At 35.8% G+C, this 22,241-nt stretch overlaps 1 protein-coding gene across 1 annotated transcript in view; it reads left to right on the top strand.

The window, feature by feature from the left end:
- Positions 1-22,241, top strand: part of SYNE2 (spectrin repeat containing nuclear envelope protein 2) — a 307,891-nt gene that overhangs the window by 144,076 nt on the left and 141,574 nt on the right. The window contains exons 45-51 of the mRNA XM_067733714.1: positions 1,657-1,998; positions 11,247-11,402; positions 12,231-12,496; positions 13,731-15,828; positions 17,726-18,048; positions 19,989-20,133; positions 20,996-21,214. Of these exons, the coding sequence (XP_067589815.1) occupies positions 1,657-1,998; positions 11,247-11,402; positions 12,231-12,496; positions 13,731-15,828; positions 17,726-18,048; positions 19,989-20,133; positions 20,996-21,214 (3,549 nt within the window). The remainder of the gene's footprint in view (positions 1-1,656; positions 1,999-11,246; positions 11,403-12,230; positions 12,497-13,730; positions 15,829-17,725; positions 18,049-19,988; positions 20,134-20,995; positions 21,215-22,241) is intronic.

Below are 22,241 nucleotides of genomic sequence, written 5' to 3'. Positions count from 1 at the left end.
TAAAACACATCTTTTTAAAAATATTTATTTATTTATTTGGTTGCACTGGGTCTTAGTTGCGGCAGGTGGGCTCCTTAGTTGTGGCTCATGGGCTCCTTAGTTGCGGCTCACGGGCTCCTTAGTTGTGGCATGCAAACTCTTAGTTGTGGCATGCATGTGGGATCTAGTTCCCTGACTAGGGATCGAACTCCAGCCCCCTGCATTGGGAGCGTGAAATCTTAACCACTGCACCACCAGGGAAGTCCCAAGACTCCTCATTTTATACATGATGAGCTGAGTTCCAGAGAGGCGAGGAACTTACAAGGTCACCCAGGTTAAATGACAGAGTGGGTCTGCAACTTGGGTCTTCTGACCCCACTAGACATCTCTCCTTGGGTGTCTCATAGTTATTTGTGGTTCAGCATGTCCAGAAAATAACTCATCATCTCCTTCCCTTTCTCCATACCCCAGTTCCCTACCAATGAGCCTGCTTCTTCTTCTCTGACTCTGTGGGTATCTATACCATCTCTCTAGGCTGCCGGGTCAGAAACCTGGATATCCTTTCCCAGACTCCCCAATCTAGACAGACATCAAGTGCTGTCTCTTTCATCTCTGGATTATCTCAACAATTTGTCCCTCCACTGTTACCCCCATTACTGCTGTATTAGAGCAGACCCTCATCTCACAGATCCCTGCATTAGACATCTGAATGGGCTCCCTGCCTGCAGTATCACCCTTTCTGGTGCACCTATCCCATGGCCACCTCGGGTCTATCAAAATGCAATCTGGAACTCCCTTCTTCCAGCTAAAATGTTTCGATGACCTGTACATATTTGTTAGCATACATCTTTCCATATTCTGTTACAATTATTTGTTTATTTCTTTGTCTTTCTCGCTAGACTATAGGATTGTGAAGGGACTGTGTTTTACTCATCTATGTAATTTCAAAACCTATCATAATACTTGCTGTTTGTTAGATGAATGAATGAATATTTATTGTATAGTCCATTAGAACAGTGACTAATAAATACTATATAGTTCACCTAGTAACTTTAAGGCTTATTCTCTTTCAGTAGTCACATCAGTAGCTGCTATAGTTTATCAAATTCCTTTTGCGTATAGAGGTCTCAAATTAGCCTCATCCATTCATGCATTTAGTAAATATTGATTGAGTTTCTAATATATTTAAGATATTACATTCGATAGATTGAGTTAAACTTTGCTCTGAATTTTAAATATTAGCACTAGATTCATGCAGGCACACTCTAAATGATTCTTTTATTCTTTTTAGGGCCTTGCACAAAGTAGGCACTTATTATTTAGTGTTTTGATTGTGTTTGATTTTAGTATTACTTGTATATTATATAGTATCTTGAACAAAATATGTACTCAACAAATATGTGTTGACCATTTCCTATGTTCCAGGAACTGGTTGTGAAAATTTTCTTTGTTACTTCTTATACATTTCTAGCATCTTATAAAATCTGTTAGAGAATTTGATCTGGGCTGCTACATTGGTTTAAATTTTGCCCAAAGTTCCTTGTTTGTGATACGGGTTGATAAGTTTTTTATACTTTCCACTAGTGAAGCAGAACATGCTATGATTTACAAAAGTCAATTAACTCTTGTGACAATTGAACAGTGATACTTCTGTGACAATCTTTTCTCCACTCACAGGAACTAGAGAACAGTCTCCGTTTACAAGATGGCACATTAGAGAAGATTTTAGCTTTAGCGAAATCCATCAAGCAAAATACATCTTCAGTGGGACAGAAGATTATTAAAGATGATATAAAATCACTTAAGTGTAAACAAAAAGATTTGGAAAACAGACTTGAATCTGCTAAGCAGGAGATGGAAAATTGTCTCAACAGCATTCTCAAATCAAAATGCTCAACAGAAAAGAGAGAAAAGTTTCCTCTGCCAGGCAGAGAGGAGCAGGTCACTTCTGATGTACAGGAGTCCACTGAGGACTCAGCTGCAGTGGAAAAGTTGGAGGAAGACTGGGAAATAAATAAGGTAAGTGCTTGTGATTGCATCTCTAAGACATCGTGTCTGCGAATGAAGAGGTGTTGTTGGACTCTGAAAAGAGGGTCGTGAATCAAGCCTTCTGATTTCATAATTAAACCCTCAATCTGCTGGCTATTTATGATGCCCACTTGTCAAAAGAGCCCTTAGAAAACTGTCCAGGATTTCAGCAGTGAAATATTACTGTTCATCTGTTAGAAATGTCAGTCATCAATTTAGGTTTATTATTCTCTCTGATATGTAATCAGATACAGTTTCCTGGATCAGGCGCTCAAAGGCAAATTGGAAAAGGCAAAAGAAAATGTGCTGTACCCACATTTCTTAGGAAAAAAATCCAACAGCCCTATTTTTTAGGGTCTTTTTTTTTTTTCGGTTGATTTCATAATGAAATCAGAGACCATTTGAAAGGATAGGGGCCTTTCTTCTTACGTTAACCCTGTACTGCAAATGTATTTTTAAATGTCAGATCATTTGGTGTGAGAATATCAACATTCAGCCTCCTGATGGTCCCTGTGGAGAAGAAAGAATATTGTTTTGTTTTCATTCTAAACATCCAAATGGGTACATTTTCCTGTAGGTCTTAAAGTGCTTTCTCATAGGTTAGAGATTGAAATGGAAAAGGCACAAGAGCCATCCAGTAAGCTACATTTGAAAGAGCCTGCCTGTTAGCCTCTCACAATCCAGGGTCCAGTGGGACAGCAGCAAAGGTTAGACCATTCAGGTGTGGGTCCTCGTCAGCTTTTTATGGAATACCTAATACACAGGAATGAAGAGAGCCTGCACTTCTGTTGTCTTCCTAGAGCAGAAATCATGGAGGATTAGAGGAACCAGATAAGGTTTTCTAGAAATGTGTAAAACAAGGTTAAACGCCAGTGGAGCATCTCTCTGGCCATAGGAGAAGACTTCTAAATCCCACAAACAGTGTTAGATAGAGCTAAGGAAATATGTCTTAAAGGATTAGGGCCCTGTGGTGAAACTCTTGAAGCTGTACGTGTAAAAGAAACTTTCTTAACGGTATTTAAAGAGAGTAAATAAGTAAAAAAGGAAAAATACCTGAGTGCTTTCTATCCTAATTCATGACATTGCTAAAGAGATTTGCTTAATAACTTTAAGATTAGCTTCTCAGACCAATTTTGGCTGTGAACCCTCCAAATTCAGTAGAGTATATTGAAAACTATATAAAGATCATAACCCAATAAGATTTTTTTATTTATTAAGATTTCACTTAATCTTGAATGATGAGTTATTGATAATTTATGGCACTTCATTAGAATGATTTTTTTTAGAGCAGATGGAGGGACTTAAGTCTTCAAATAATTTTTGCAGGTCTGGCCTAGAGGAATCTAGTTTTAATTTCTAGCGACATTTTACCTTTTTTTCCCCCTCTTTTGTAACATGAATCTTTTTTCTTGAATCTGTGCTTCTTATCTTCTCTACGCTAAGTACTGACTGTATTTACTTTATTCTATGTAATGTTAGACCAAGATCAAGAGCAGTTAAAAAAATTTTTTTTAATTTTCATTTTATTAAAATTTTTTTATTTTTTAAGTTTTTTAAAATTGAAGTATAGTTGCTGTACCATATCATATAAATTGCAGATGTACAATATAGCGATTCACAATTTTTAAAGGTTATACTCCATTTATAGATATTATAAAATATTGGCTATATTCCCCATGTTGTACAATATATCCTTGTAGCTTATTTTATACCTAATAGGTTGTTAATCCCCTATTCCTTCCCCCTAACTTCTCCCCACTGGTAACTACAAGTTTGTTCTCTATACAAGAGCAGTTTGAAAGTCGAACTACAACTGGTATAAGAGATCAAAATCAGCATAGACAAATATAATACAAAGTGACAAATATAAGACGCAGGTGTAAATTAAGCAAGAGTCTCTATATAATGAATACATAGAGCACGGAAAAGCACAATTTACAGAATTATAAATCTGATTAATCAAAAACTATTGTGACAGTGAAAATAACCATTTAATCTATTAAAAACATTTATTGAGACCTCTTTTGTGCTAGTCATTCAGCTAGAAGTGAGAATACAATTGTCACAGTTTAAAATCTAATACTAATTAAATATCTAATTAATGCTCATTTCATGTGCCTTTTTGGAGCCTAGAAGGGCTTTTATCAGATTATGTAAAATTGTCTCCAGAAAACATTTTAGGAAGTTTTATTTCATTTTATTATTTCTTTAATAAATTGCATTTGGTCTTAGAGTTGCTGAAAGCGTGATTGCACTTTTCAAAATTGCATGTATATGTTTGAATCCATTGCCAAGACTTCCATTTTAGATGAAATTTAGGAGATATTTTACATCCGGACCTTTGGCTGAATTTTTCTTTAGTATCAAGAATATTAACGCAGACTTAGAGACAAAAGAAGTTACAAAATGCAGTCTGAAGGGTGTGGTGCTTATGATCCCAGATCGCACTGGATAATTTTACAGAGGTGAATTTCTAAAATTTTTTAAATATGAAAAGGCAAAACTGCCTTCCATTTCCCCCTTCCTATATAGGTTAAGTGAAGTAACAAATTAGGATATGATAAAAAATGAGGACTGACTAATCTCTTAAGCTTCCAGGTGTCCATAAAAGGAAATGATAAAAAGGAAACACAGGGAAATGGATACATTCTTCATTTATTATTTTTCTAAAAATTCATAAAGCAGCATTACGGCTTAACCTGTATTGAATGATCTTTTTTTGCCCACTCCTTACCAAGTGTCAACCTACATGACATAATTGCTCTTAAAAAAAAAAAAAAAGTTTGTCTATAATTACCTCGTTAATTTCCTTGTCATTAGGTATAATTTAGTATGTCTGAATCATCTTTTGTTCTTTTCAACATTTTCTGAGCATTTATAACTTCAATATTTAAGAAGGCGCCCATAGAGAAATCCTGGAAGGTGGATGATCACAGATACAGAACATGCAAGGCGTCCAGCTGTGAGCGAGCGACCAGAAACTCAGGGGAGGCAGTACTAGGATGAAAAGGAGGAAAGAGTTTTCAGGCCTGGAGTAAATGATGTTTATTTCTGGTATTGGTTATCCTAGTAAGTCAGTAAAAAAAATTTTGTAACGGAACATGTAGTTGGGCCATGTGTCAACTCTGCCTTCCAAGTGTATTACTTTGCTCTTCTGGCCAGGATGCCAATCTTGTTTCTTACTCTAGAGGTATTTTTCTCAATCCAAGATTTATTTCTTTACAGGACAAGGGACTTACATGGTATACATGGTATTAACATCTGCAAGCAGCATGCATTTGAGAACGTGCTCCAAAGTCCTGAAATCTTAGGCTGAGAAACCTTAGAAAATGTCTCTCCTAACCCTGTGTTTCAGATTAGGGAATTAATGTCAGAAGATGTTAATCAGCCGAGTTCTCATTCTAGCAGAGCTGGGACTAGAGCCAGGCGCCTCTGCCCAGCCTGATGCTTGGTGGTCTACCTCACAGTTTTATTGAATGTGTTATGTGGGTTGTTCATTGAGGTTTAATATGCCAGTATGCTGTTTGACTCCAGTTCTCATGCGTGTTTCAAACCTTCTCTACTCTCGTTAAGCCCAACCAAGCCCTGTTCCTGTCATTCCTAACAGATCTCTGGTCCACAGCTGCTAGATTGATGGGTTCTCAATTTCTTTCCAACTCTACTTTATAAACCACAAATTGTTAATCTTGGCAATCGAAGACTAAATGAAATTCTCTTATTTATTTATTTTTTCTAATGTGAATTCATCTATACATCCATTCGGTAAAAATTTCTTGAACGGGCAGCTAGGGTTCATCGGTGAGTGAAAATAGACGTGGTCTCTATTCTCATAGAGCTTCTGGTCTAGAGGAGGAGACATACATTAATCAACTAATTAACTGATGAGAGGCTAATTACAGCAACTAAAGGAAGGAACTCGTTTCCATGATTATCTATAATAAAGGAGGCTGGCTTGAACTGTAGTTCTCTGAAGTTCAGAGAGCTTCTCTAAAGAAACAGCACTTGACCTGAGACCAGCAGCGTGGATTGGAGATAACAGAGCTCAGGGCTGGGTGTCAGGAGCACTCTTGGCAGAGAAAGTAGACTTTCCTCTTGTGGGGGGAGAAAACATGAGGAGTCAGAAACTGGAATAAGGCCACTGCATAGTGGGAGGAGGAGAGGAGAAGGACAGAGGTGAGGCCTGGGAGGTAGGCAGGGCTGGCTGAGTCCCAAGTGCATTACGGGTCATGTTAACATTTTAGACAATATGCTAAGAGAAAGAGGCAGCCTCTGAGATTAACCTGATCTGCCATTCGGTTTTGTCTCTAAAAGTGATGGATGTTTGCTTACGCTTAGAATTGTTGTTTTACTACTTCATGTTGGAATGCTTTAGAGAAGAAAGAAATATATCCTCTAGAGTACGTATGACACTGTCCCAATGTTGGCAGGTTATAAGTGATAGATGTAGTTTCTCACTGTCACAGAATTATTATAGCCACGGGGTCATTGCCCCTGAATGGGAAAAGGATAGTGAAGCTGTCATGGTCTTTACCTCTTGACTATGCTGCTAGGTTGCGCAAGCCAGAGACAATGCTTAGTTACTTAAAGCTCAGTGTTTTGAATTTTAAAGTAAAATGTTTACTTTGTGAATTAAGGGACATAAAAATGACAGTAACACAGTCCTACCCTTTAGGAGAATTGATGACATTCTTTCTCACCTCCTGTTCTTTTCCAAACAGGCCAAACTCAAAGAAAAGATACATGGTTGAAAAAAAGCAACAGTTTTTAAAAAAGTAAATATAGTTAGCAATATAACAGAACCAGGCTTTTGATAGAATCGTCATTTTCTACTTTAAATTTATTATTAACTTTGAAAATTCCATTTATGCTCAGAGGTTCAATATGTATGCTTATTAAGTTATACTTTGTTTTAAGTTTATACTGATCGTAGTATTTTTGTTTTTTTTTTTTTTAAGAGAAATTCCAGGAGAAGTGGAGAAGGGAAAGAATCAGATGTCCCGGGGCTTAGAGTTCATAAGGGCTCATGAGAGTCCATGCATTGGAGTGGTTACTCCAGAATGGACAGGGCCCTTGAAGAGAAAGGGAGAAGGGCCAACAAGAAAATCTCTAACCCAGAGAAAGGCCTAGGACCTACTTATTCTGACTGCGGGTGGGAAAAGAAGGTCTCCCATGAGAAATCAGAACCACCCTATATCTCAAACAGGTTTAGAGTCCAAATCTATACTACTTGCATTGTGGAGCAATTCAAGTTAAGAAATTAACATGTAAATCAGCCTCTGTCTTTATCTCCTTGAGGTACCTGGAAGAAGCAAACACAAATCTGCATAAGGGGGTGCGGTCAGTTCTACCGATCAGGTCATAGGAATTCCCACAATATAGTTTAAAAAAAAAAAAGTCTGATAACCCTGAGTTAGTATGAATCAGTCAGTCAATCAATAACACAAAGCAACATTCCACCAGAAGAGTCCTCATCACTAAAATTGAGAGGAATTAATATACTGGGATAGTGAGACAGTGCAGCAGTTTGAAACATACAATAATATGTTTTAAATGGTTAGTGATAGATGGATTTGAAATCATAATGAGAGAATAAAATACTTTGAGAAAAAAGGTTAGATTTGAAAAAGAACCATAAGGAACTTCAATAATGTTTTTTAAGTCATTGAGATTAAGATTGCTCTGGTCAAGTAGCACACTTGATACAGCTTGAAGAGAGAATTAGTTCGCTAAAATATGTTAGAAAATTACCCACAATCCAACACAGAGCTATAAAGAGATGGAAAAGAGGAAAGAGATTTTAAGGACCCAGTGGCTATAATGAGATGGTCAAACACAATTCTGGTAGGAGTTGTAGAAGGAGAGAATAGAGAGAATGGAGGAAAAGAAAGGCTGAGAATTTTCCAGAATTGAAGAATAATATGAATTCTCAATTTCAAGAAGTACAGAGAACCTTGAACAGGCTAAATAAAAATAAATTATTATGTATACATTATATTTTTGAGATCTCAGGGCTTCCCTGGTGGCGCAGTGGTTGAGAGTCCACCTGCCGATGCAGGGGACACGGGTTCGTGCCCCAGTCCGGGAAGATCCCACATGCCGCAGAGCGGCTAGGCCCGTGAGCCGTGGCCGCTGAGCCTGCGCGTCCAGAGCCTGTGCTCTGCAACGGGAGAGGCCACAACAGTGAGAGGCCCGCGTACCACACACACACACAAAAAGGCCCTAAAAGCAGAAGCCCAAACAGGAAAAGATTGATAAATTTGACTGCATTAAAACATTAAAGTCATAGTCAACAAAAGATACCATATATAAAGTTTAAAGACAATCTACTGAGAGATAATAATTGCAGTACATAAAATGGTTAGAAGACTAGTATCCAGTGTATAAAAGAACACTAGAAATTATAACCAACCCAATAAAAAATAGTCAATGATTATGCAGAAGTAATCCACAGGAGGTAAGACTCATATGACCAGGGAGCATAAAACAATAATGATGTCAACTTCACACCCAATGTATTGGCAGACATTATTGTCTGTTAGTACCAAATACCAGAGATGAATAGGGAAAATACAAATGCTTTTACCATGCTGGTAGGAACAAATCAATAACTGTCTATCGAGAATCAAAAGGAATAATTTCAGTTCTAGGAAAATGTCCCAAAGAAACTCACACATAAGTGCAAGAAGGCCTAAGACAAGGGTGTTTATCACAGTAATATCTATAATAGGAAAAGTTGGAAGCAATGATGATGTCCATAGTAGCCTGACAGACAAGTAAGTCGTGTTCATTCAGATAGCAGAACAGTATACAAACGTAAAATGACTGAATGGGATTTATATCTGACACCATGATAAACCTCAAAACATACCGCTGAGTGAGGAAACTAAGTTGTAAAATGATACATGTGTGATTCCAATTTTATAAGAATTAAAAATATATAAAACAATACTGTATGTATATTAACACATGTAGTCAAAGTATAAAGACAAGTATGTGTGGATTTTAGAATAGTGGTTAGTTCTAGGGAGGAAGAGATGAGAAAGGGTTGAGGACTGGGCTTTAAATTATATTTTTAATATAGAAAATTATATCAGTTATATCTGTGTCATGGGTAATGATTATCTGTTATATTCTGTTGTTTTAAAGATATTTGAATTCTCTTATAATTTAAAATAAGATGTTTCAAATGAGCCTGCAAAATAAAAATAACATACCGCTAAGGGTGATGAGCAAATGGTCACTGGCTATGAAATATAAAAGAATCTTTCCAGGAGCCAATCAGGACACAAGCCTGTGTTCTAACCTCTCGGGCATGAGCAAAGGAATGTTACCTTTTAAATTTAAAATGTTCATTTGAGGGATTCTGTTGGATTTTTTACCAAAGTGGAAACGTGGCTTTTGGAGTTGGTAAACAAATGGTGTTATGGGGTGATTTCAAGTTTTTTAGGATGCTCTCCCTGACCATGGAAGGCATATTACAAATGGCAGGTTATGAATGTGGCTAGTCCTTAAGTGACCAGTCCATCAGGTAAGAGAGACCAGGGCTCTGAATTCCTGATAAATTATTGATAAGAAGTAAAGTTTTCCTGGGTTTAGTATCTATGCCTTTAGCGCAGGAGCGCTTGCCCTACAGGTGGATTTGTTGGGTGCTGTAAGCAACAGTAGCCATCAGATTAAAAGGAGGCAGGCGTCCACCTCATAGAATTGCAGTTCATGGCATAGAGTACCCATGGGCCAATGAAATCTGTGGTGTAGCACCTCTGTCCTTTCCTCTCACAGCCTTCGTGGGTCTCCCACCCCCCACCCCCACCCAAGATGCTGCCTTCCATGGAGATTTTAACCATAGTTTGCACGAACAAATTGGAAATGGGGGAAATTTGAAAAATCATTTCAATTATTTGCAGCCTTGTAGAAGAAGTGACTTGTGCTAAGTGCCAAGTAAATACTTCAAAACCAGTAACACTGGTCAGCTGAATTTTCTTACCAGTTAGTATTGATGGAGCTCCAGACAGTATCTGTTTTATTTAAATAAACTCTAATTTTGGAATAGTTTCACATTGACAGAAAGCTTGCAAAGATAGTACAGATAGTTCTCATATATCCCTTACCCAGTTTCCCCTATTGTTAACATCTTATATTACTATCTAGTAATGTATCTACTATCTACTACTAAAACAGCAATTTCTACCTTGTTTGGATATGTGGACACATTTTATTCACAGACTTGATACCTCAAAGATTTTTACTGACATGAAAGTATATGGCAAAATTAAATGGTATTTCACTTATAAAGTAACCTGAAAATAAAAACTAATACCTTAGCAAAATAATGGGAAATCTTTTAAAATTACTGATAAAGTGCCTGTTGTATGTAAGTGCTCAACAAATATTTGCTGAAAGAATGAATAAATGAGTTGAAATGGCGTCTCTATATATCCTATTGAGAACCTCAATTTCTTAGAGCTTTCAGAAAAGATCAGATTACCCCACATATAACCTGCTCTGCCATACCCAGAATTGGAATTCTTGCCTTTACGTAATTTAAGGCATAACATTTTTTTTTTAAGAAGGAAATTCCTTTTTTTTGGTAAAGATTTTTTTGATGTGGACCGTTTTTTTTTTTTTAAGTCTTTATTGAATTTGTTACAATATTGCTTCTGTTTTTTTTTTTTTTTATGTTTTGTTTTTTTTGGCGAGGCATGTGGGATCTTAGTTCCCCGACCAGGGATCGAACCCGTACCTCCTGCATTGGAAGGCAAAATCTTAACCACTGCCAGGAAGTCCCTAGGCATAACATTTTTAATATGATGAAATTTTGGTACTTTGGTGTTTCCTTCATCTCTCCACTTACTATTTTAAACTACCAGTGGGTACCATTGAGTGCCTACCATTTATTTGCCCAGCCCTCTGCATTATGGTGAATACTAAGTATAAACTTTGGAACTTTTGCTTTTTCCATATCCGTTTTCTTTCTTTAAGACTGTAGATATTCCTCAGTATATAACTGAGCAATGCCAGATCCTATACTGTCTTGTCAAAAAAGTTTCATTTTTCTTGGTATACCAATATTAGCATTAAATATTGCATGGAAAAATCCTCTTTGGTAGTGGCCAGATATACTTGTGAAAAGTCTTTAATCTGAGTGAATAGAAGAAACTGGAATTATTTCATCAAGAAAAATAAAAAATTATTTATTTGAAAGGTAGACTATTCAGCAATTAATCTTTTTATGTTTTCAGAATTCAGCTGTGGAAATGGTTTTGTCAAAACAACTTTCTCTTGATGTTCAAGAAAGCATGAAAACCACTGAAGATGAGCAGAAAGTCAATGAGCTGCGAAATCAACCTTTAGAATTAGATGTTATGTTAAGAAATGAACAATTAAAAGAGATAGAGGTATGGAAACAAGAAAAATACTGACAACATGATTGCATCATTTATCCAGTACAATACAATATATTTTAATTACCAAAAAATTGCTTCCACAGAATGAAAAGTCTTATTTAACCTTTGCCTGATGATCAGTTTGGTAACTATATAATTATGTACTAATCAGTAAGTTGTATAAATCTTTCCATTTAAGAAGTGTAAAAGTTTAATGAACATTAGTCTTCTCTTTCACAAAGTTCCTAAAATCTTACTTATTCAGTAAGAAAATTTGGAGATTCTGACTTGCCATCATTCCTTTTCTTAGTCCTCTGTATTTTTCTGATTCTGACAAATTCCTTTTATTTTTTCTGATTATCAGCATTATGGGATACTCCTTCTTTGTTTTTACAGCTGTGTTTTCATAGCTATGGAAAGGCATCTAAAAGTCCAATACATTACCATGTTTTTTAAAATGACCCTTACAATTTTAGCTAAGTTTACATAACAGTAAACATGTATCTCAAACAGGAAAGAGAAGGGATGCATGTAACTAATAAAAAGATAAATCTTCTTTAGACATTGTAGAATCTTTTAACACAATAGGGTGACCAATTTGCTACTAAACATTAGACCAATGGTGAGTGTTAGTCTACATTTTAACATGACTCTAGTAAAAAAAAAATCTTTTAAATGTCAGGACCTTAGTTTCTCTTGTGTGCAAATGAAATATTTAAAACATCTTCTTGGGATAGAATGTGTTACTGAAAGGAAAGAGCAAAGGGAAAAAAATAAATGAGTTAATTAATGAGTGAATGAGTGAGTGTATATTTATTGATTTCCTTGACTTGTTTTTAGGAATTATGTACCCAGTTGGAAGCAAAGAAAGCAGCCATTGAACCACTAGAACAAATTGAATATCTGAAGAAAGCAGAAACAAGTGCCTTGTTTCCCCACAGTGAAAGGTATTCAGTGCAGCACTTGGACAATCTGCTTCAGGCACTTATTACTTTGAAGAAAAAGAAAGAAAGCCAATACTGTCTCCTTAAAGATTTTCAGGAACACCTCGTGGCAGTTGAATCCTCGATGAAAGCCTTGCTGACAGAAAAGGAAAGTCTAAAAGTGTAAGTATAAGAATTTAGGATGTGCATTCTTTGTGTTCAACCATAGGCTCCACTGCCTTGGACAGGCCCAGGGTGTTAAGAGTTTATACTATTAAAGAATATTATGATTTTAATACTACAGTGTGGAAATTAATTTCATATGGAAACCATTGAAGAAAATTCTGTTGGTTTCATGCAAAAAATATTCATATTAATTTTACAATTAAATTATATTAATTTTACAAATTAATTTATTAAACTATTAACTCACTCTATAAATATCTGCAAAATAAGTTTAAGTTCTATGGAATTTAGCATTTTTTTTGCCAAGAGATGATTCTAAACTATGGGAGGGGGGCAGACACATTATCAATACAATTGTTTTTTTTTTTTTTTTTGCGGTACGCGGGCCTTTCACTGTTGTGGCCTCTCCCGCTGCGGAGCAACAGGCTCCGGATGCGCAGGCTCGGCAGCCATGGCTCACAGGCGCAGCCACTCCGCAGCATGTGGGATCTTCCCGGACCCGGGCACGAACCCGTGTCCCCTGCATCGGCAGGCGGACTCTCAACCACTGCGCCACCAGGGAAGCCCAATACAATTGTTTAATATTAACATACTTGGTTTAAATAGTTTGGAACATAAGGAATATATATGTATTGTAATGGTTTCTTTTTATATGTATGTACTTCTTTTGGCTTTGAAAATGATGGCTGAAGATTGTAGATATAGTCATAACTTGTAAACATTTTCTCATTATTAAAAAGTTTTATTTTATACTTTTGCCTAAATGGGGTTCACTTTCAGTGACATCCTTTGAGGAAACAATTTTATATTTAAAAGATTAGTCTGATGATTGTACCTTCTTAGTCAATATCTTTATCATTATTGTTGGTAAGATGATAACGAAAGGGTTGGATGTTGTAATTTAGCTTAGTCCTAGCCTAACTTTGTACAAGTACTTTACAGGTGACAGAGTACTTTTACATACATTCTTCCCTTCACTTTTCACTCCCTTCCTGTGCTTCTGCATTTTTATGATACTCATTTTATAGACAAGGTTTCTACATTGTCACACATTAATTGAGAGCTACAGTAAACAAGATTCTGATTTTTATTTTAAGGACAGAGTGTTCTTACAGACAACCTAATCTTCTCTTCTGTGAATTCAAAGCAGAATTAATTTCTTTTAATGACAGCTAACCTCATGTTGATGTATAATAAATATTAATCAGCTCCATTTTTCTTCTTTTGCTAGGGGACCACTGGACAGTTCAACCCATATGGACAAAATTAAAAAATTACTGGCATCAATAGAAAAAGAGAAAGATTCTTTAAGCAAGTTGAAAATCGAATGGGAAAATTTATCATACTGTCTGACTGACATGGATAAGAAGCTGTTGGAAAGCCAGATGAAGCAACTTGAACATGGTTGGGAGCAAATGGAACAACTGGTCCAGAAGAAGTATTCTCAGCAAGTGGTGGGACATGATGAGTTTACGTTTCTCATGAGTAAGATCCAAGACCTTGAAATTTCTCTTCAGCAGCAGCAGCAGTGTCTGCAGTTAAGGCTGGACTCTCCAGAAGAGGAAGGGAATCAAAGCATGGTTGCCTTGGCCACTGAACTCCAGACTATCAAGCATAGATTTTCTGTGTTCAGAGCGCGAGCTGAACTTCAGATGAAGAGGATTTGGGGAGAAAAGGAAAAGAAGGTTTTAGAAGATGCAATAAATAATTTGCAGAAGCAATTGGAAGCATTGGAACCATTAAACATAGAGGTGGAAAATCAGATCAAGAAGTGTGAGACCAGGTACAAGATGAAAGAGGCTATCTTATGGGTCAAAAATCTGTTAGGTGAACTCATGCCTACCATTTCCCTTCTCCCAGACAATATTCTTTCACAGATCAGAAAATGCAAGGTGGTGCACGATGGCATTCTAGATAAGCAGCAGGTTGTGGAGTCATTGGTTGAAGAGGTCAAAGATAATATTCCTAACCTTACAGCATATGAGAGCAGTGATTTAAATAACCTCCTACAGGACTTACAGAATCAATACCAAATGCTAGTTTTAAAATCAACTCAAAGATCACAGCAATTAGAATTTAACTTGGAAGAAAGAAGCAAATTTGTTGGGGTAATAGGGAAGGTTCAACTTTCACTTCAAGGAAATGAAACACTGATGATCCCCAAGATGCAAACAACCTCCACAGAAGCTGAACTAGAACATCAGTATGTCACTTTGACCATTTCTCAGAAGGAATTGCAGGAAATTGAGAGTGTAATCGCAACACATCTTCAGGAACAAACAAAAATCTGTAAAGATCTAAGTGTATTTGAAAGATTATTTCTAGATGATCAATTGCAAAATCTTAAGACTAGAGCCAACAGAACACAAAGATTCATTCAAAATAAATGTAATGAAGTAGAACACAAGATAAATTTTTATAGAGAATTTTATGAAAAAACATCTGTGCTTCAGAAGGAGGTTGACCATATACAGCACAATGAACTGCTACTAAATCCAGAAATAAATCCACATGTTAAAGAGGAGTTGTATCGTCTTAAAGACCAAATCACTGGTATTCGATCTAGTATCCTACAAGTATTGAAACTCAAAGAAGTGTTTGACTGTATAGGACTAAATTGGGATTGGTCCCAACTTGACCAATTACAAACCCAAATACTTGAAAAAGAAAAGGAACTTGAAGAAAAAATTAAGCAGTTAGATACATTTGTGGCAGAATATGGCAAATATCAGGCATCACTAGGTAAATTGAGGGCTATGGATCTGCAAGTTAAGAAAAGGACTGAAGCACTACTAACAACGCCTGACACCCCACCAGAAAGCAGTCTGCTCAATGCTCAAATTTTGAATCAGAGAATCAGGAAAGTCATGTGCTTGTATCATGAAATAATCAAGAAATTAAGTGAAAATAAGGACTTTGATGACTCATTCAAAGAGAAAGAAATGCTACAAATAAACCTGTATGCAGAAGAAAGTGATAAGTTACACAAGGTTCTCCAAAATATAGTCCTGGAATCCCAACCGAAAGAAATGGATGAAAAGAATTTTCAGGACAAACTAGAAAATTCCTTACATGTTTTAAATCAGATAAAATCTCAGTTACAACAGCCTTTACTTATAAATTTGCAAATTGAACATATTCAAAATGAAAAAGTTACTTGTGAAATGTTTCAAGAACAAGTTCAGGCAGAAATGGATAGCATTAAAGCTGTGACTGTTCTTGAAAAGCAAAGAGAAGAAAACTCTTCTGAAGCTAGTGATGTGGAGACAAAATTACATGACATTGAAGATCTTTACATGCAGCTTAATGCAAGCATTGATTTGCGCACAGTAAGTTTTTTAATTAGTTCATTAATGTATTTGTTGTAATTTAATGATTTTATGTTTTACTCTAGTTAATATCCACATTTCTCAAGAAGTTACACATTCTATAGAAATATTCTGCACAGGAGAATAGCCATTTTAAAGAACTTCAAAGGTCCAGTTTATAATCCCAGCTCATTCTGTATCTAAATACAGTTCCTTACAGTTTGGAAAAAGTTGAGTTTGACACCTGTATTTCTATATCCCTCGTAGCTTCTGTTGAGCTCAGAACCAAAAAGTTTGTGATTTTTGTTTGTTTGCTTTTCAGAAATAATACCGAGTAGTGGAAGAAATATGGTATAAAGAACACAAGATAATAACTCCACATTTATTTAGAATTTACAGTGTCTAAGAACTATGCTGAACACTTTATCTTGAATCCTCATAGCAACTCTGTGAAATGGGTGCTATTACTAGCCCCGTTTTAAAATAAGGAAATTGAAGTTCAGAAACACCAACAGTTTTCTCAAGGTCTTGAAATAGTAACAGAACCAGGATTCATGTTGAGATCTGTGTGATTTTAGGGCAGGGGTCATCAAATTAAGGCCCATGGTCCGAATTTGCCCAGGCACCTGATTTTGTAAATAAAGTTATATTGGAGCACAGCTATGCCCATTCCTTACTGGCTTGTGTATGGCTGCTTTCCTGCTACAACAGCAGGGCTGAGTAGTTGTGACAGTCCGTATGGCCTGCAAAACCTAAAATATTCGGTCTGACCCTTTACAGGAAAAGTTTGCTGATCTCTGTTGCAGAGCGACGACAACAAACTCCCTCCTTTCTTGCAATAATAGGGTAGATATCTTAGGCATCATCTAAACACACTGTTCTTAATATAATGCCCTTCACTGTGTTTTCAGAGTTGTCACGCTGAATTTCTAGAATGGGGACGTTAACTCCCTTCTTTTTTTTTTTTTCCTTTTTTCTTTTTTGTGGTACGCGGGCCTCTCACTGTTGCGGCCTCTCCCGTTGCGGAGCACAGGCTCCGGACACGCAGGCTCAGCGGCTATGGCTCACGGGCCCAGCCGCTCCGCGGCATGTGGGATCTTCCCGGACCGGGGCACGAACCCATGTCCCCTGCATCGGCAGGCAGACTCTCAACCACTGCGCCACCAAGGAAGCCCAACTCCCTTCTTTAATTCAAAAAGTTGTTAGATAATGTATTTGAACTATTTTGCTAAGGTATAAATGCTATAGAAATATAAAGACATATGAACCCTAATACATTCTTTAAATTGGTACTTAACAAATTCTCTGCTTGATTTTAATACAGTTTCCAGAAACAATGTACATAAATCCCCAAAATGATATATTTAGAGCTGGACTGGAAGGGCCCTCTAAAGTTATTTATTTCAACTATTTGTTATTTCAGTGAGAAGACTTGAGGTCTGGAGACATTAAGTGATGTGCTCAAAACTAAAGTTAGTGGCAGAGCCATTAATTTAAAAATACAAGAGGTTTGGTGTGTGGGGGGTCTTTTCAGTTTTTTTCCCACAGATATTGCTTAAGGTTATATACATTAAATATATTCAATTGTTTTATATAATTCATAGTCTAATACAAGAGTTCTAGAGCAGGAACATATGTCATTAGACATGATTCATGAGATGTATCTTTAAATTTAGATTAGATTTAGCAAATCTGGAAACCATTTTCTTTATGCAAAGAGAAACTTAATCATTTTTGTTTTTTGTTTTTTTTAGTTTAAACTTATTCATTTTTAACTATTAGTGTAATATTATTAAACTATAAGTGTGAGATGCTCATTCTTTATGACACAGAGACATATTATGAATGTATCACAAAAATTCAAGAATGACAAAAGTTTGACAGTTTTCATCCCGGCATTTAATCTTCCATTCACCAGAATGTCTTGAATGATGCTTATGGAAATATGGCACGCTATAATGAAGCAGTCGCCAGGGCCATGGGGATCATCACTGCCCTTGAAGCCATCATTGCATCCCATAGAGTAGACCTCGATAATCCAGAAGAATCAATAGAGATGCCTCGCCGCAAACAAGAGGAACTGAAGTCCACAATAGCAGACATCCAGGACCTCACCGAGAATTTGGGGACTATATGCAGCCCAGAAGCTAAACGACAACTTGAGTGTACTTTACAGGAATTAGTTTCTAAGGACTCAGCCATGAGGGAGGCAGCCAAAGTAAAGGAAGCTGAAGTAGAAAGGTAGGTACTTCTTTCTAAAGGTAATGCTTTAAGAACAAAATATAGATTTGTTTATAATTAACATGTACACATTAGAAATAATTTGGAAAATATGGAAAAGTAAGAAAAAATCACTAAGGAAAACCATGGCAAATATTCTATTGCATTTATTTCATTTTTTCTTAATGAATATTGAGTACTTAAAACAGAATGTTTATAGAAGTCTGAGTATGGTATAAAGAATGATGATAAAACAAACACCTTTGTACCCAAAGGTTCAAAGATAAACATCATGATTTTTGAATTCTCTTGGGTACTTCTTCCTTCTCCTCTCAGAAGTAACCATTATCCTGTTTTTTATTTACCATGCCCTTGCTTTTAAAAATATTTTTACTACATGTTTGTGTCCTGTTTTCATGTATATGTATTCTTCTGTGACTTCATTTTTTCAAACTTACCATTATGATCCTGAAGTTTATTCATGTTTTTGTCTGTAGTAAAATATTCACTCACCCAGCTGTTGGTAAACATTTGTGTTGTTTCTAGTTTTTGCATTCACAAACAGTGCTTCTAGGAACATTTGCAAATGCAAGAGCTTCCTTTGGGTGTATAACTAGGATTGTGATTGCTGGGTCAAAAGGTATGCACATCTTAAATTTTTAATTCCAAATGATTTTACCCATTTCTACTCAAACCAGCAACATATTAATGTTCCAGTTGTCCCATATCCTCACCAACACTTAATGTTGTGAGATTTAATTTTTGCCAGTCTGATGGTTAAGTGATACTTCATTGTGGTTTTAATTTGCATCTTTATTACTGTTAATGAATTTGAGCCTCTTTTGTGAATATTTCTTCATCTTTCATCTTCTGAAAAATGCCTGTTCAAGACAATTTTTATTGGGTTGTCTTGCTTTTTCTTATTGATTTGTAGGGATTTATTCTACATTTTGGAGGCTGGTCTTTGTGTTATATGTGTTACAAATTATCTTTACAGAGGGGATGTCCTAATAAACATCCATCCTGGGTGTGCTCCGGGCTTTATCCTCTGTCCCCAGCATTCCAGGTGAAGGTCAACAAAACTGAAACTTGACAAATGTCCTCAAAGTGAAAAACTGGCCTTGGAGCTTAGCTTGTTTCTCTGTATTTCCACTTTTACATAGTTTGGGGCCTCTGAATATTCCTTAATTCTTTGCCAGTTTATTATTGTGTTTTAAGAATTTTTAAAAATATATCTTTGATACCTAATTTTTTATTGTTTTCAGTGGGGGATTTAGGTTGTATCTATTTTGTATACATAATTTTATTCATAGTGTTTTTTTTTAATGTAGCACAACATTGTACTATATAAAAATAGGCTGCTTTTACTTTACTTTATAAAATGAACTCTTCCTTATTGTAACAAAACTTCATATAAAAGCAATTGTAATTATTATATAATATTTTTTAAAACGGATTGTTGTAACTTACTTAACCATATCTTTTGTTGGCATAAAGTGTGTTCTGATTTTTGCCATTTTAATTAACAGTCTAATAAGTAAAAAGATTTTACTGTGTAAAAGGTTTTATAAGGTATAGGATAAATTTCTTATGTTAGGATTGATTCCTTAAGATTAATTGCAGAAGTTGGATCAAAAGATATGAGCATTTTTAAGACTAAGTGGTTTTCTACAAGAATTGTACCAATTTACACCTTATTAGCAGTGCTCAAGAATGCAGTTTTCCAGTTTAGGTGTTTTAGAAACAGTCTTATCTGCCTGTTAAAGTTTGCATTAAAAGTCTCATGCAGGTCCTTTGAGGAGGAGGTAGTCAATAAATATTTGTTGAAATACACTGAGTAGCAAAAAGAGAATTACATTCTGTTTTTTACTAAGTGTTCAGAATGCATTCTGGGAAGTTCAGAATTTATTGTACTAAATGAAATTTAACATTACTTTTTTTTTCTAACTGTGTCTCACTAGGTGTCTTGAAAATTACAAAGGCTATAGAAAAATAAAAGAGAAAATTTGCACTGACCTCAGCCAGATGGAGACAGTTCTTGGGCAGTCCATGTCCCCACTGCCAATGTCATACAAAGAAGCTTTAGAGCGCCTGGAACAGAGCAAGGTAATAGAACTTGCAAATCTCAGTAACACTATGTACAAAAAATTGGCAGAAAGCAGGTGGAGGCATCACGGGATGTGGCTCTGTTATGACCCACAGAAATCTTCATCCTGAGTTGTACACTCAACAAAATTCCTAAACCAAAAGCCATGGGGAAAATGAGGCATTGGTTCTGAGAAATTTAATCATTTGGGTTCACAGGACAGTCTTCTCCCCAGTAGTTCCTGTCCTTATTAATCATTCTTTGTAAAGCGTTACCTTGCATGTTGTTTTGTTGGACATCGCTGGATCAATGACAGAGCATTTAATGTAACTTTCAGAAATGCTAAATTCTAGTTACTTCTTATACTCTATTACTGAGCAATTTTAGTTTTTGCATATATTCATCTGTCACAGTATATGGTATTATGTTATTAGCATTTGGATGAGGACATTCTAAATCATCTGTGCTTATCATCTACCACAAAACAAACACAAAACCAAAAAATATAAATAATGTATATGTGGTTGATTACAGTAAGCATTGTACAAATTAGCTATCTAGTAAAATACGAGACTTACATTAAAATAAGAAAGTGAACTTCTAGGATATTTACCTTGGAAAACACATTTTTACTTAGAAAAATTGGTTGATAGGTCATTATTTGTCCCCATAGTTCCAAATTCATGTGCAATATAATAATACATAGATGCTTCTCATCTGTCTCAAATTGACTTCCAAAAGGACTAAAAAATGGATGATGTAATACTCATGGATGATTTTAAAACATTAATTGTTCAAGATTAAAATAGTTTATAAGTTTCAGGATAGTTCTGAATTCAGAAAACTTCTATCCCTCCTATTCCTTTTCTTTTCTTTCTTAAGACCTTGGTGTCAAATCTTACGTCAGCCAAAGAAGAGCTCATGAAAGTACGACAGGTCCTCAGACACTTGAGACCCATGTGCACAGATAGTGACAACCTCTGTTTACTCAGAAGCACATCTGCTCTATGGGAGAGATGGCTGAGTTTGATGGAAGCTGTTAAAGAATGGGAGTTGTGGTGTGAAGAACTGAAGCAGGAGTGGAAATTTATCCATGAAGAAGTAAGTGTTTCATTTGCAACAGTCAAACCGTACAGTTTACTAACACATGTCATTTAAATTGTTTTATTATTTTTTTTAAAATATAAAACAAGTCCTCAACCTGCACCATTTGTTTACATCACGTGCATGGAACATGTAAATGTTTATAGAGGTCAGGTCCTAGCAAAATAATCTCCAAGGAATTATTCAAGAATGACTCAAATTCTTTCATGACAGTGGCATTTTTTTGGTGTCAAATAATTCTTAGAAATAAGTGGCTACTTGCTTATATGAGCTTTAAAATCTTTATCGTGCAGATAAGCTAAGCCCTCTTAAAAATGTCTCTCCATCACACTAGAGGTTAGAATAAGGTAATATTCATAATAACCAATTAATTTTGAAATTAATTACAGTGGTTAACTGTGGAAATTAACTACTATTGTTAATAAGTATGACCTAAAAATGTGTATGATGTTCTTTCTGAAGACTGTCTCAAAGAAAACCTCCATAATATATATCGATCACAGATGTTAATTTAACCATGGTTGAGGCCTTAGGCATCCCATACATTTAGAAAGAAAATTTAAAATAGTATAAAAATATCTTAGGGTATTCTTTAATCTTTCCAAAGGACCAGGTATAAATGAGGTACAAATCAGAACATTAAATGAAAACCCTTCTCTCTTATTCCTGTTAAAATTTCTGCTGAATTTACTTAAGACAAATATAATCAATACTAGATTAGCAGTAGGTCACCTTGCCTTAGGATTTAAATGTTTAGCACTATCATATTTTCCTGCTTAAAACTTGTTATTCTTGAAAATGAATATCATTTTGATGGTGCTGTTGGGGTTTGGTTAGTAAATAGTCTCTTGAATGTTAAAACTCCAAGGAACTTTGTAAATTGTCCTTTTAGCAGGGCCGCTAGCCTCCAGCTCTTTCCCATCCACAATGGCACGGTTTACTGAGGTCCTTCTGTGCAGTGTGTTCCTGTGTGCTGTGCTAAGAAGGCAGTTCAGGGAATTCCCTGGTGGTCCAGTGGTTAAGA

This window comes from Pseudorca crassidens, chromosome 1, assembly GCF_039906515.1.
Source record: "Pseudorca crassidens isolate mPseCra1 chromosome 1, mPseCra1.hap1, whole genome shotgun sequence".
Classification (NCBI taxonomy): Eukaryota; Metazoa; Chordata; class Mammalia; order Artiodactyla; family Delphinidae; genus Pseudorca; species Pseudorca crassidens.
The sequence above is the reverse complement of the archived record's forward strand: the minus strand, read 5'-3'. Positions and strand labels throughout refer to the sequence as shown.